The 14,639-nt window shown below is 38.5% G+C and overlaps 2 protein-coding genes across 2 annotated transcripts in view; one reads left to right on the forward strand and one right to left on the reverse strand.

Annotated features, from left to right (window-relative positions):
* The first annotated feature begins 4,612 nt into the window (after positions 1-4,612).
* On the forward strand, positions 4,613-6,678 carry LOC128746294 (sphingomyelin phosphodiesterase 1-like). The gene is made up of 3 exons (XM_053843341.1): positions 4,613-4,766; positions 4,830-6,274; positions 6,334-6,678. Exons 1-3 carry the CDS (start codon positions 4,613-4,615, stop codon positions 6,676-6,678), a joined length of 1,944 nt encoding a protein of 647 aa, XP_053699316.1.
* A 420-nt stretch (positions 6,679-7,098) lies between these two features.
* LOC128746295 (corticotropin-releasing factor-binding protein) overlaps positions 7,099-14,639 on the reverse strand; it is a 28,076-nt gene continuing 20,535 nt past the window's right edge. The window contains exons 3-5 of the mRNA XM_053843343.1: positions 10,918-11,358; positions 10,707-10,858; positions 7,099-7,365 (exon numbers count right to left, since the gene is read on the reverse strand). Coding sequence (XP_053699318.1) covers positions 7,099-7,365; positions 10,707-10,858; positions 10,918-11,358 — 860 coding nt within the window. The remainder of the gene's footprint in view (positions 7,366-10,706; positions 10,859-10,917; positions 11,359-14,639) is intronic.

Here is a 14,639-nt window from a genome sequence, read left to right on the forward strand (position 1 = left end):
AAATAAAATATCTACACAGCGGGAACATATACACTGAGTTTTTTTTCCGGTTTCCAATTTCAATGAGGAAAATTTCTGGAGGGGCCTGCAGAATTCTGGAGGGGGCCTGGTACCCCAGGCACCCCCTCTAGCTACGCCAATGCTAATCTGTGATTCGTTCGTCGTTTCAGGTGCATTCCGGTGCCACGCCATCTGCCGTCAACCGCTGAATGTTGCAATGCAGCGTTCGACAACTTTGTGCGAATCTTATATACGTCGAAATACTGGTTAGAGCCGTTATTTGGACCTCGAAAAGCCCGCATATCGATGACATCCAAAAAGTGTCAACCATAGTGCGGATTCCAAACAATACAGCTTGTCTCGAAAAGCGAGCGAATCATGGAACAGTAAATAGTGTCTAACGTACATGAATTCTTTGTCGAATCTGAGGTTAGTTCCCAGCTGACGATAAGCTTTATTAACAATGTAGGTACTGTCTAAAAGACAGTTGGCTGTCCAATAAATAGAACGCTGAGATCCATAACAGTATCACTGCGGGTAATGTACCGTTTATGCGATAGTTCAAAACAAATCACTGTTTTTCTATGACAAAAACTAAGGGCATTTTTGAATTCCTGTGAATTTTATGAAAACAGTGCTGATTGACATCCTGTTAGAGGTGGACCATACCGCAAACAAATCAATCAATTTTTGAAGTGTTGAGCAATCATTGGCGGACTTCATTGGCAGATAAATTTTCATATAATCCACATAGCACAACCTTGTTCTAGACAGCAGCATCGTTGACAAATAGTGAAAACAGCAAAGGTCACAAAATGCTCCCGAGAGGTACTCCGTAATGGTTCTAAAATCACCTTGATTGAGAAGAACGGAATTAAAAGGCAATTTTGCGTTCGCGACGACAAGAGCTTAGCCAAGAAAGCATACTGGATAAAGCTTAAAGAATTGTTGTTCGACTCGATCAAATGCTGCTTTCAAATCAATATAAATGGCATCGACGTTAATGTGTCCTGCTGTTAGATCAACGATGACGCCTTATGGTAGAACAAACACACCGGCTTTAGGGGTTTGCCGTTCCCGTTGTAAATGCGAAAACAACTATATCCCTCCGCAGCATCAATCGCCGTACTGCCGAAACCATTATTGTCGCTGTTCAAAACAAGTTCAATTAAGTATCAAAAATCTGTAGTGAATTAATTGTTATTCAACCTTGTCTCTGTAAGCACAATGGCGTCGCAGTTATAATCAGAAGATATCAGAAAAGTGTGGTCAAATTTGGTCATCAAGCCTCTTACATTCTAATAATAAAACCCGATTTAATCCACCTATTGGTGAAAGGAACCTTTGTTATACCATCTCATTTGTCATTTGAGTTAGAATTCGACACGCCTTCGGAACATAATTCAACTTTTATAACACTATGGTAGTTATCATCAATACATATGCATGTCTATTTAATATACTGATAAATTTGTATATTTCAAAGGAATCAAAAATGTCTTCCTTTTATTTGTAATGTGTTCTTTTGAGTTAATGGCGGGGTCGCATTCTGGGGTTTGGTTTAAGTTAGAAACTGGCCGTTTTCCTGGATGTATTCAGAACGTTCCTACAACGTGTCCGGCTGTGTGGCCAATGTAATCCTGGATACTTTATATGACGACAAATAAACTACTTTTTCAATTTTGAGTACTTAAAGATGTCACATGTTGCATTTTAGTTCAATTCAGAAACTGATCCCAGATCCGGAACATTCCCGGACGTGTTCAGATGTGTCCGAACGTGAACATTTTATACGACCAATGGTCTAGTTTTGCAATTTCGAGTACTTGGAGGTGTCGCATGACGGGATTGTTATGATTCAAGGTGCTTCTATGTTCGAGTTTCATATATTCTGGAACTTTTTCCGGACATATCTTCGGAACCTTACATCCGATCTAAATCTAAATATCTAAATTGTGACGTAGCCGCTTTCCGATATCTCAATTTTTCAATTTTCGCTGCATTTTTTAAAAAAATCGGTTCACTTCGCAACCAGTAAGAGGTAGATAGTTACTGTGTACAGCAAAGTTGCTCATTTTACTGTGTTCTACAGCTTTTGTGGAGACACTGTACTTTTTTGGACGCATTTAAAAAAACAAAAATTTGCAACACCCTAATAGGTAGATTTACGGTCACCCTAATAGTGTAGAAAGTTGCGCCATATTTTTTAAATAAACTCTTCCAAAGACACACCACCTGGGAAATTAAGCATTTTTGCGCAAGAGCACATGATCGCGTTTTTTTCTATTTGGTTCATATCAGTAAAGTTTGCTTAAATAATTTCATCAATGTTTTTTAAATAACTTTTGACTGGCCAATTCTAATAAGATTTAGCAGATATTTTCACAGTGTTAAGGTATCTCGTTTGATACTAAGATAATTGAAATCTGATTAATTATCTGGTTAAAATGATGAATAACGTTATGATTATGAATAATTGTAAATTTTATTATGCTGTACACGACTGCTCATAACTTTCAAATTAAACATCCAATCAAAAAACAAATCAATAGTGATCTATGAGGCTATGTTACCTACCAAATGAGACTAATAGCGAATAAATCGGTTTGGCCATCTCTGAGAAACGTTCGACTAACTGACACCTTGAAAAAGCACATTTTTAAGCATAACTTTTGAACCGCTTTATTGTTTTCGAAAAAACTCTCCCAAAAAATTTGCAGTAGCAAGAGCCTTCATTTGATACTAAAATTGTTGAAATCGGTTGAGCGGTTCCGGAGAAAATCATGTCACGCAATTTTTACATTTTTGCTTATAACTTTTAAACAAAATGTCGGACCACAAAACAGTTCAATAGTGATCTACAAGGTGATAACACCTTTCAAATAAGCGTAATAGCAAAAGAATCGGTTCAGCCATCTCCGAGAAACAGACGACTAAAGTCAAGCGTCACATACACACATACACACACACACACACACACACACACACACACACACACACACACACACACACAGAGACATTGCTCAATTCGTCGAACCTTATCGATTGGTATATGTGACACGGCCCTCCGGGCCTCGGATCAACTTCGTGTTTTTCGACCAATTTTGTTATAGTATAACAAAGGTAAAACCATGCGGCATTGTTGACGGCGAATGGTGATGGCATGCTATGGGATCCACCATCTACATTAAGGTGAAATTAGTCGTCATCGATTCTACAAATTTTCAAAGTAGTTTATTGCCCCTTTTATGACTATTTAGACTACTGTGATAATCATTTAATGCAACGTACCGCATTTGGCACTGTTAATCTGACACTACAAAGGCTTTAAGTTTAATCAACTTCTGAGTTTGACTTAATTTTCCTTCTTATCCTTCTTTTTCACTTCATTTTCCTTGAGCGAAATCGTGTGCGAGATTCGACTGTGATAATCGTGTAAATCGGGGTAGTCTAAATAGAGGCAAATGTCGCAATATTTTGTTTGAAACAAAAATATTGTTCATGAAAATATATTCGCTGTGCTCAGATTGGCAAGAAAAATGCAGAGAATACATTTCTATAATCAGAACCCCGCTTTTGGGCCCTAAAACTACTTCTGAAATTGGGTTCTCCGGGCTCCGGCGAAATGTTAATGACTGCTAATTTCCCGTTAAAGCGCGATGAACAACATCTCGCGCAACATGTGAAAAGGGCCTATCTGTAAATTAGAAATATTCTTCGTGTCTCCTCTCTTACGTTTATCATGGCATTCCAATGCAGTTTTCCCTAACCAATAGCTGGCTAATAACGTCAGCTACAATTTCATGGAAAATTAGCATATTCAAGTGCATTTGCACCGCCGTGATAAGCGAAAGAGAGGAGACGCGAAGAGATTCTCTCGTTTACAGATAGGCCCTTTCCACATGTTACTCTAGAACTGTTAATTGCTGTGATGGTAAAATTTCTGGCGTAGTAATTTGCACTGGGGTCGGGTTCACGGCGGAAAATTCGTGAATCTTGTGGAACACGATACACTCCGGCTAAACCAAAGGGTTAAGTGGATTCGTCTTCAGAACGGAGTTGAAACCGACTTTCAAGGAAACAAAGGTGATGCTGCACCTTTTCTTACTAGTTTATCAACTTCAGAGTATTGAGTTATTTCGAGACACGCTTGTATCAATGCACCAAATTGCCGTTCTGAATCATTTTATGCAGGACAAAGTCGACCAAAATCAAATATTTGTTTGACGAATTGTCATCCAATTGCCAAAATCAAACTGCCGATACAAAAATTAATAATAAATTTATTATCCTAAATATTCCAAACAGCACTGTAGCGGTAGCCAGCATCTCGGACCAATTTATTATGTCATAATTTCCATACGAGGTAATAAAATCGATAAGATACACCTCTCAAAAACAGTACTGGCAGACAGACGGTAGGTATTCATTTCTAGTACCGTTATCAGTGCTGCTCTCACATCCATCACCCGAGGGGATTTAAATATTCTCTCATCAGCATCGCAGCGAGGCTTTAAGACACCCGAACAACAGCTCGTTGTCATTCAGTTGGGATCGAACGTTTGTTGAAGTGCTTCGAGGCCTGAGACCTTTCAGGACCGGTGTGTAGAAAATGACGAGGCAACTCTCCATTGCATTTTTGGTTCTGATAGTTTGCCTGACTATCAGTGGGACACAAGGTAAAGCTTTCGTCGAAACAGGCAATTCTATTTGTAAGACCAGCGGTAATTCGGCATGTGAAGATGCAACGGTCGAAGTGGAGGTCGGTGAGTTCTGTTTGATTTGTCGGGATTAATTTTTTATTAACAAAAGTGATCGATTTGTGACAGAAAAATATTTAACCGAGTTTCTGGAGGAGTTCAAACACCACCAGGCCACCGGTGTGAGTTCAACGAACTTCGTTCGACTGCTGGATCTTATCAAGTCCAGTCAAACTAAAATTACTCTGAATGAGATGCCCAACGCAAAGAATAAAAAACTGTGCCTGCAGTGTTTATCTGCTAGTTACACGTTTCTGGAAATCTACAAAGAAATGGAAAATAAGGAGAGACCTGTTCTGGTCAAACTAGCGAAGGACATTTGTAATCTTTTCAATATGAAACCCTTCGTTTGCGAAGGTCATGTCGAAATGAACGCAGATTTGATTCTGTACATGCTGGAACAGCTGGATACACTGCCAACCGTGCAAAGGATTTGTGAAATTACCTATCAGGGTGAAAACTGCGTCGCTACCGGTTCGGATGTTTTCAACGATCGATACCCTGCGGTCGACATCAGCCCATCCGACAAGGCTCTGCAATCATCCAAACCGACGGCGGTCACTCATTACACCGAGCAGCCGCTGACCATCGTTCATCTGACCGATATCCACTACGATCCGGAATATACGGTCGGAGTCAATGCCGATTGTGGTGCCGGGACGTGCTGTCGGGCTCTACCGGACCTTGAGCCGGCCGATTCGAGTAACGCTGCTGGGTACTGGGGAGATTATCATGCCTGCGATACCCCGTGGCATGCCGTCGTCGATGTGTTGGACCAAATCCGAGCCCAACACATTCACATTGATGCAGTTTATTTTACCGGCGATATCATTCACCATTTCACCTGGAATACTACACTGGAGACCAACATTGATGCTATGCAAAAGATTTACCGTCTACTGAAGGAACGGTTTGCCGGAATTCCGGTTTATCCCGTGCTCGGAAACCACGAAGCTCATCCGTCGAATATATATGCTCCGCACGAGGTTCCTGATGCATTGAGTTCCAAATATCTGTACGATCTAATCACTGAGGAGTGGAATGATTGGCTTCCGGATGATGTTAACGATACTCTCGCCGAAGGCGGTTATTACACCGTGTTGAGCCCGCTTGGACATCGAATCATTGCCCTCAACAATAACTTCTGTTTCAACTATAATCGGTGGCTGTTCATCACCGATAGCTATTTCACCAAACAGCTTCAGTGGTTGAACGATGTTTTACTTGCCGCGGAGGATGCAAACGAAAAAGTTCACATACTTGGGCACTTGCCATCGTACGATAACTACTGCTATCTCGGCTGGACCCGAGAGTACCGCCGAATTGTGGAAAGATTCGCTCACATCATCGAGGGTCAGTTCAACGGTCATTCCCATGTTGATGAGTTCAATGTTTACTACAAGAAAAGCGATCCTTCCGCGGCGGTTAACGTGGCCTGGAATGGTGGCTCTACTACGGCGTTCTCAGAACTAAACCCAAACTACAAGGTCTTCTACGCTGACCGAACGACCTTTGTAAGTTCAATTATTATACTCTATGAAGGGACAACTTATTTCATTTCTTCTCCCCACAGGAAATCCTTGACCAAGAATCGTGGATGTACAATCTAACCGAGGCCAACCAGCACCCGGACCGCAAACCGGCTTGGTTCAAAGCTTACACCTTCAAAGAACACTACGGTTTGGCAGATCTTAGCCCGCAATCCTTGGATGGGCTTTTGCAAAAATTTGCCCGCTCTGAAGCGGACCTGCTGCAGTACTGGAAGCTGAAGCAGAAATATGCCGATCCACTGATGGCAGCCGGTTGTGACGCCGATTGCCTCCGGGAGACTTTCTGCGATATAGCCCGGTCCGAGTACGGGGACGATGCCGCTTGTGAACGGCTCCTTGCCGAGGCGACGACTGGTTCCCGCAATTGAAACACTCGATGGCTTGTCAAAGTTAACATTCATTTTTGCTTTATTTTTCTGAAGTTCACTACGCATGATGCTGATGTGTGTTCCTGTGCCTGTTTTTGTTTTAAGTTTAATTCACTTTAATTTTATGTAGATTTTGGTACACCTTAAATAAATATCGGCTCGTGTGTTTTGTTTGTTTTTCACTTGCATTTTTGCTGTTTTCCCTTTTTTTGGTCAAGAAAAAGTTAGACGCAGTAGGAAAGCAGGTAATTCTTAAACCTTTAATCAGAGTAATCTGCACATTAATTTTCTCCTATTTATACCAAATAGTTCGTAGCCTACGCAATCGACCAAGAAACAGCGAGATCATATTTTCTTTTGTTTTTTTTATTCACTATTTTACAAATTCTGTGTGTACTGCCTTCTGTTTACCGACGGCGCTTACTTCCTCTTCTTCCGCCTCATGTCACAGAGAACGGTGGCCAGCGGGATGTCGCTTTCGTCCGCTAACCGAACGGCAATCATCGCCTGGTTTGCGTATCTTCCGCTGGAAATGAGCCGAGCCGTCGATGTGCCGCAAAAAATTGCCTGCTCCGGACCGAGCTCACCGCTTTTGCCACATACCGAGCTCGATAGGTCCATGCTGGTCGAGTCCAGCCCAGTCGAACCGCCAATGTCCAGTTTATCCGCCGAGCCCGGTCGATCGCACTGGGAACAAGAAATAGAAGAAAATAACACATGTTGGATTTTTTTTTGCAAACACATGTTAAGTGGAAAAATGAATGACCTAAAGTAAATTTAAAATCAACAATAAACAACAAAAATACAGAAAGTAAAAAGAAAAAATTGGAATCCAACATCATTTGACCTGCAATAAAAATTATGAAACAAAAATACAGAGATAAAATGAGAATTTAATTTGAAATAAGTTTGTGATTTTAAATTTCTTAATGCTTATTTTTGATTTTTATTCATTCGCTTTCTGGTTTCTGCTAATTGTTAATTTTTGTTGTTCATTTTAAAAAATAATTTAAAACATTTGCCTCCTTTTTACCTACTTTTCGCATCCTTTTTGCATTTTTTGGTTCCTATTTGTTTCTTTTTCACCACCTTCGTTTTGTCAACAAGAATCCCTTCTTTTTAAGTTTTTGATATCCTTTTACTGTCTTTATTGTCCCTTTATTGTCTTCTTTTTGTTTCTTTGTCTCCTTATTTTTGTTTCTTTATCGCCTTATTTTTGTTTCTTTTATATTTCCCCTTTTGTCTTTTTGCCCTAGTTCTTTTGTGTATGTTTTTCTTGTATTTATGTCCACTTTGCCTCCTTTTATCTCCTTTTTGTTTCCTTCTTGTGTCCATTTTGACTCTTTGTTATTCATTTTTATCTCATTCATGTTTCTTTTTCGCATCCTTTTTGTCTCCATTTTGTCTTCTTTGTGTCTACTTTCATATGTATTTGGTCTCCTTTTTGTCTCTTTTCTAATTCCTTTTTATCTCTTTTTTGTCTTCAATTTCTCTCCTTTATGTCTCCTCTTTGTCTTTTTTAAACTTTTTTCTGTCTTCTTTTTATCTCCTATCCTATCCAATGTCCTATCTGTCCCCTTTTTGTCCCTTCTTGGGTTCTTTTTATTTCGTTTTTGTCACTTTTTTGTCCCCTTTTTATCTCCATCTCATCCTTTTTTGTCTCCTACCTGTTTCCTTTTTGCCTCTTCTTTGACATCAGACATCAGAGAAGACATCAATTCTTTTGCCTTTTTTGCTACCTTTTGTCTCGTTTTAATCTACTTTTTCCCCCCTCTTTGCATCCTTTTTGTCTCCTATTTGTTTTCCTTTTTCTTTTTTGTCTCCGTTTTGTATCCTTTGTTAGCTATTGGTTTTTTCTCCTATTCGTTCCTTTTGTGTCTTTTTCGTCTCTTTTTTGTTTCTCTCTTTCCTCCTTTTTCTCTCTTTTTTGTCTTTTTTGCCTCCCGGAGTAAACCCCGTTTTGTCTACTCTTCGTCTCTTTTTAAAATCTTTTCTGCTTTCTTCCTATCTCCTTTTTGTCCACATTTCGATCCTTATTGAATTCTTTTTGTATCTTTTTTGTCTTCCTTCGATCACCTTCTTGTATCCTCCTTTTCTCCTTTTGGCTTCTCTCTTTTTTGTTTCATTTTTGTCTCTTTTTGTGTATTTTTCGATTATTTTTTGTCTCCATTATGTCTGCTTTTGCTTGTTTTTGTATCCATCTCCGTTTTATCTCCCTTTTATCATCCTTTTGGTTCCGTTTTGTCTCCAATTTATCTCCTTTTTGTTTTCTTTTTGTTTCCTTTGTGTTTCATTGTTTCATTTTGTCTATTCTGAAGACAAAATGGAGATATTACAGAGATAAAAATAAGATAAAAAAGAATTTCATTTTTATCTCTTTTTTGTCTCCTTTTTGTATCCTATTGTCGCTTTTTTAAACCTTTTCTGCCTACTATCTATCTCCTTTCTGTCTGCTTTTTGCCCCTTCTTAAGTTCTTTTTGCCTCGTTTTTTATCACTTTTTTGTCTCCTTTTTATCTCTTTCTTGTCTGTTTTTTATCCTCTTTCTGTCTCCTTTTTGGCACTTTTTCTCTCCTATTTGTCTCCTACTTGTTTCCTTTTTGCCTCTTTTTTTCTTTTTTTAGGTTCTTTATGTCCTTTAACCCCGTGTACAGCAATCGGGGCCTGCCACAAAAGACGATCATTAGGACTGTCGCAGTGGCCTTTTAACCCAATGGCCTTCTGGCATACAAAAAAATGTCCTTTAACCTCCTTTTTCCGTTTTGTTTCTTTTTTTGTTTCCATTTTGTCCCCTACCTGTCTGCCTCTTGTGTTCTTTTTCTCTCTGCTTTGTCTCCATTTTGTTTACTTTTTATGTCCATGTTAGCCCCTTTTTGTCCCCTCTTTTCTCCTTTTTATCTTCTTGTTTTTAGAATTTGGTTTTTCATTATCGCCTCTTGATGTTAATTTTTCTGACTTTTGCGTTTTACTATTTGTTCTTTGCTCGTTACTTTTTAGTTTTTGCGCAACATTTTTCGCTTTTTGCCGATTTGAAATTTTACCAATTTTTACTTGATTCCAATCTCTTTGCTTAGTTCTGTATTCTTTTTAGCTTCTCATGCATCATGTATATATTTTCCTTCTTTGTGCTTCCTTTTTGCTGCTTTCGTTTTTCATGTTTCATTTTACTGCTCTCTGCTGATAATTTTTTATTTTAAATTTTTAAATTTAAATTTCTTTAGTTCTTTTGTTCTTTAGAATGAAGAATCAATAATGAAGAATGAAGAATGAAGAATGAAGAATGAAGAATGAAGAATGAAGAATGAAGAATGAAGAATGAAGAATGAAGAATGAAGAATGAAGAATTAAGAATGAAGAATGAAGAATGAAGAATGAAGAATGAAGAATGAAGAATGAAGAATGAAGAATGAAGAATGAAGAATGAAGAATGAAGAATGAAGAATGAAGAATGAAGAATGAAGAATGAAGAATGAAGAATGAAGAATGAAGAATGAAGAATGAAGAATGAAGAATGAAGAATGAAGAATGAAGAATGAAGAATGAAGAATGAAGAATGAAGAATGAAGAATGAAGAATGAAGAATGAAGAATGAAGAATGAAGAATGAAGAATGAAGAATGAAGAATGAAGAATGAAGAATGAAGAATGAAGAATGAAGAATGAAGAATGAAGAATGAAGAATGAAGAATGAAGAATGAAGAATGAAGAATGAAAAATGAAGAATGAAGAATGAAGAATGAAGAATGAAGAATGAAGAATGAAGAATGAAGAATGAAGAATGAAGAATGAAGAATGAAGAATGAAGAATGAAGAATGAAGAATGAAGAATGAAGAATGAAGAATGAAGAATGAAGAATGAAGAATGAAGAATGAAGAATGAAGAATGAAGAATGAAGAGTGAAGAATGAAGAATGAAGAATGAAGAATGAAGAATGAAAAATGAAGAATGAAGAATGAAGAATAAAAATTAAGAATAAAAAATGAGAAATGGGAAATGAAAATTTCAAAGCAATTGCAAAATTACACTTACATCATAATTGACGCCATCCTTGCGTTCGCCCACATCTACTCCAACGACTGACATCACCGCTGGAAAGACTGCCGTCAGCGAGCAGTTCCGATGTTGGCCGTGATTTTTCAGTGTATAAAATGGAGCTACTCCTTCTGCCATAATGTTGCAAGCTGAAAAAACCATTTTTCATTAATTCCTTTCACAACAACATCCAACCCAAGCGACTCACGGTCGGGATTATGGATGTACCGAACCGAAACCACAAACGAACCGCTGATCGGTATCCGGTACTGTACCAGAGCCGCATTTTGACTGGACCGAAATGCTTTCCGAACCGGTTTGAATGGCCACAGCTTGGGATCGTTGCAGAACTCCTCGATCCGTTGCTCCATGCTCTTGGGATGATCGTGCTCCGTGGGAAAGTACATTCCATTCAGCTCCCACCCGTCGACGAAGGACATCAGCCCGCCCAAATCGCAATTAACGTCGACGTGCTTGATGCTGACTTCCACTATCTTGTCCGGGTCAGTCACGAAATACAACCCACACACGTCCATGACCGGGGCCACGCTCAGGATGTCGATAAGTCGTCCATGCTTGGGGGCTGCGACTATCGGTGCCGTTTTCTTGAAGAAGAATTCACCCTCTTCCGATGTGACGTGCATGCAATCTATAATATGCAAAAATAGTGCTCTGAAAGTATCGCTGATAAGCTTCATTCACAATTTTAACTTAGTAAATCCTTATTTAAATTTCATTACCCACTCCAAGTTTGATTTTTCCGAGAATTTGTTTAAAATGCTAATAAACCATAAACATTCTTTTCATCCCTACGAAGAGGCATTATGCATGAAATCTACATCATCCTCAAGTTGCTTGCAGAAGACACTTGTTGTGCCCCCATGCTTCGGTCGGAAACTTTTTTTTTCGGGCTGACACAATGATTATTGAAATCAACCAAAAGCCTTCTTGGCAATAATGAAATGTATTCAAATCAAATTTAGCGATTCTATGCATAGTGAGAGTGACTGACTGACTGACTGACTGACTGACTGCCTGTCTCTGCATCTGGCAGCTTCAAGTGGCAAGCCTAGGTCCTGGCCCCAACTGGGTTGTCTGTTGTCTTTTCAATTCTAGCGTGCGATAAGCTTGATAAAAATTACATTAACATTTAGATTCTGTCACACTTTACACCGGGCCGACGTCGCGCGCCATCATGCAGCGGAAAATCACGGATTACACACAATCCGCGCTGACCCGAAGCAAGTGCTTCACAGGCCAAAACATGACGAGTCAGAGGGAGATAAATTTTTAAAAACGTTCTTGTGATGGGTGCGAAACAATATGTGCGTGCGTGCGTGCGGACTTGAAGTTCAAGTTGAAGATTTTATTCTCGCTTTGTTAACAAGCGGTGAAACCCGCTGAGAGGAAAACTGCAATTGAGATTGACTTAATTATACACATAAGTGAAGAGATTTAATAACAAAGCACAATAGGAACATAAGTGATGTTAGTATATTTTAATCCTAACAAGTACTTTCATGTAATATGTGTAAAATCACTTCACTTTCTGTTTTCTTGAGCAGCTTTTTATCCACATGGGATGTACGTATTATTATTTTATCAAATTAATAGAGCTCATAGTTCTTCGATTCCTCTTTACTATTAATATGAACGTTTTTGGTGCAATTTTTCTTTCCACGATTGTTCACTTAGAACTAAAGCATCTGATTGCTATCATGCATATTAAGTTATCAGCAGTGATATAGCATTTCAAAAGTTTTCGCGAGACTTTTTACGCTACATACAGCCAACATTCCAAAACCATTACACAGGTGCATATTAGGTATCGTAAAACATTTGCTTGAGGCGCCTCCTTAAAGGGTACTGTACTTATCATAGGAGAATTTAAGTCACCAAAGTTTTTATTCGATAGAAAAACTGAGAACTTTGAACATTTGTTTGAAATAATGCAGCAAAGTAATAAATACACTTTTTCACTTAAATAAATTCCTTCATGTTAAATTCTATATTACCCACTGAATCCCCTTGACGCCTGGAGGATTCTTCATTAAACTTGGCACATATGTTCATTAACATAAAATAATCATTGCAAGGGGTTGACAGAAGGGCGGCTGGCTCTTACAATGAGGGAGGAAGGTTCAAATGGGTGAAAGGGCACGTTTCTCTTATATTTGGACGGATAGCCTTTCTTTTGGACCGATTTCTTTCTTTCTGGACCAATAGATTTTCTCGCTTTAGCGGGATTGCCAAAAAGAAGACATATTTACAAGTAGCTGATGGATAACGGGGAGAAGGAGAGCTGTCAAACGGAGTAGACACATTCAAATACAGATAATGTTTCTTGCATTCAGCACAATAACAAATGTACAAGTGGCTGAGAGACAGAGGAGCCCCGAGTAAGATCAGGCAATCAGCTAGTAATAAAATAAATGACACAAAACTAATACGGGAATGACACCAAAATGACACAAAAAGAGCAGAAAGAAGATTCAAAAATAATACATAAATGATACAAACAGTACAACAAAATCAATGCAATAGTATATTATTTAATTATTATTATTTATTTATTTATAGACCCTTTAACTTTTGGTCATTCGGGTCTAGATATTATTTAATGCAAACAAAACCAAATACAAACCCCCTTATTCTGCAAGTCACGTGACTCAATACGACAATTGTCACTCGCCGTGACTCACCACGGCGAGTCGAGTCACCGCGTCACCTAGGTAACAAACCCCTGTCACCTAAGTGACAAACAGTGTCATCTAGGTGACAAAGCGAGTCACCTAGGTGATAATTGTCTGCAAAAAACTGACGCAGTAATGAAAAATGATACAAAAATGGAGGAAAAATTATTCAATAATAATACAAAGTTGCAAAAAACATGTCCCAAATTGTCCTTATTCGTAGAAATTGACCTTATTCTTAGATGGCCAAGATTCTTATGATAGTTAGAGATCCCTCCGCCGCCTAAGAGGGAGGGGAGAGCTCCCATACAAATGAAACACAAATTTCTACATAACTAGAAAATTAATCAAGCAATAGAGGTTTTCCGTCAAAAATTTTTTTTTCACTAAATGTTCGGTTTTGACTCTTAGAAATGATACCCATATAAAACTTTCTTTATTAAAGCCTCTAACTACTGTAAAAATGAAAAACTAAAATACGTATATTTCAACTGGTCACTTCTCGGATGTCTTACATGCCTTTTTGTACCAGTGTCCTCTATTTTCACCACTTCGGAACCATTTGTGCCACTCTTTACTCTTGTGGCAAGCAACAAACGAAATGAAAAAGAAGGTAATCATTAGCTTTTCATTCGTTTTATCCTTTTCACTCTACCGCTGATACACATATGTCAAAAACTGTTATGCAATGCTGCCAGAAAATCTGAAAATTTTGATAAACAGTGCAGCCGAAACGAATTTTTTAAAACTCAACATTCGTGATTTGGTGAAAAGAAACTCAACATTCTTGCAATATGCATTGTTTAAAAAATCGTAGTAAATTCTAGAGTCAACGAAAAAAATATATTTTTGCACCATTGTCACTCGTATTGGGAGTACTTTTGAGAAAAAATAAGAAAAGGAGGGGTATGATCTGACGGAAAACCTCTATTGGAACCGAATTTGGCATGTGGGAGTTTTTGGAGGCAAGAATTTTTTTCTATGGTGAATTGAGACCCCTACCCTCTTTACAAACTATAACCCCTCTCCCCTCTAAGAGGGCGGGGGGCTTCCATACAAATGAAATACAAATTTCATCTGATTTCGAGAACTAATCAAATAAATGGAACCAAATTTGGCATGTGGGGCTTTCAGAGGGCAGATATTTTTTCTATGATGAATTATGATCTCTTCCCCTTTTAATCGGGGGGGCTCCCATAGAAATGATAAACAAATTTCCTCATAACTCGAGAACTAT

The sequence above is a fragment of the Sabethes cyaneus genome, chromosome 1 (genome assembly GCF_943734655.1).
Source record: "Sabethes cyaneus chromosome 1, idSabCyanKW18_F2, whole genome shotgun sequence".
NCBI lineage: Eukaryota > Metazoa > Arthropoda > Insecta > Diptera > Culicidae > Sabethes > Sabethes cyaneus.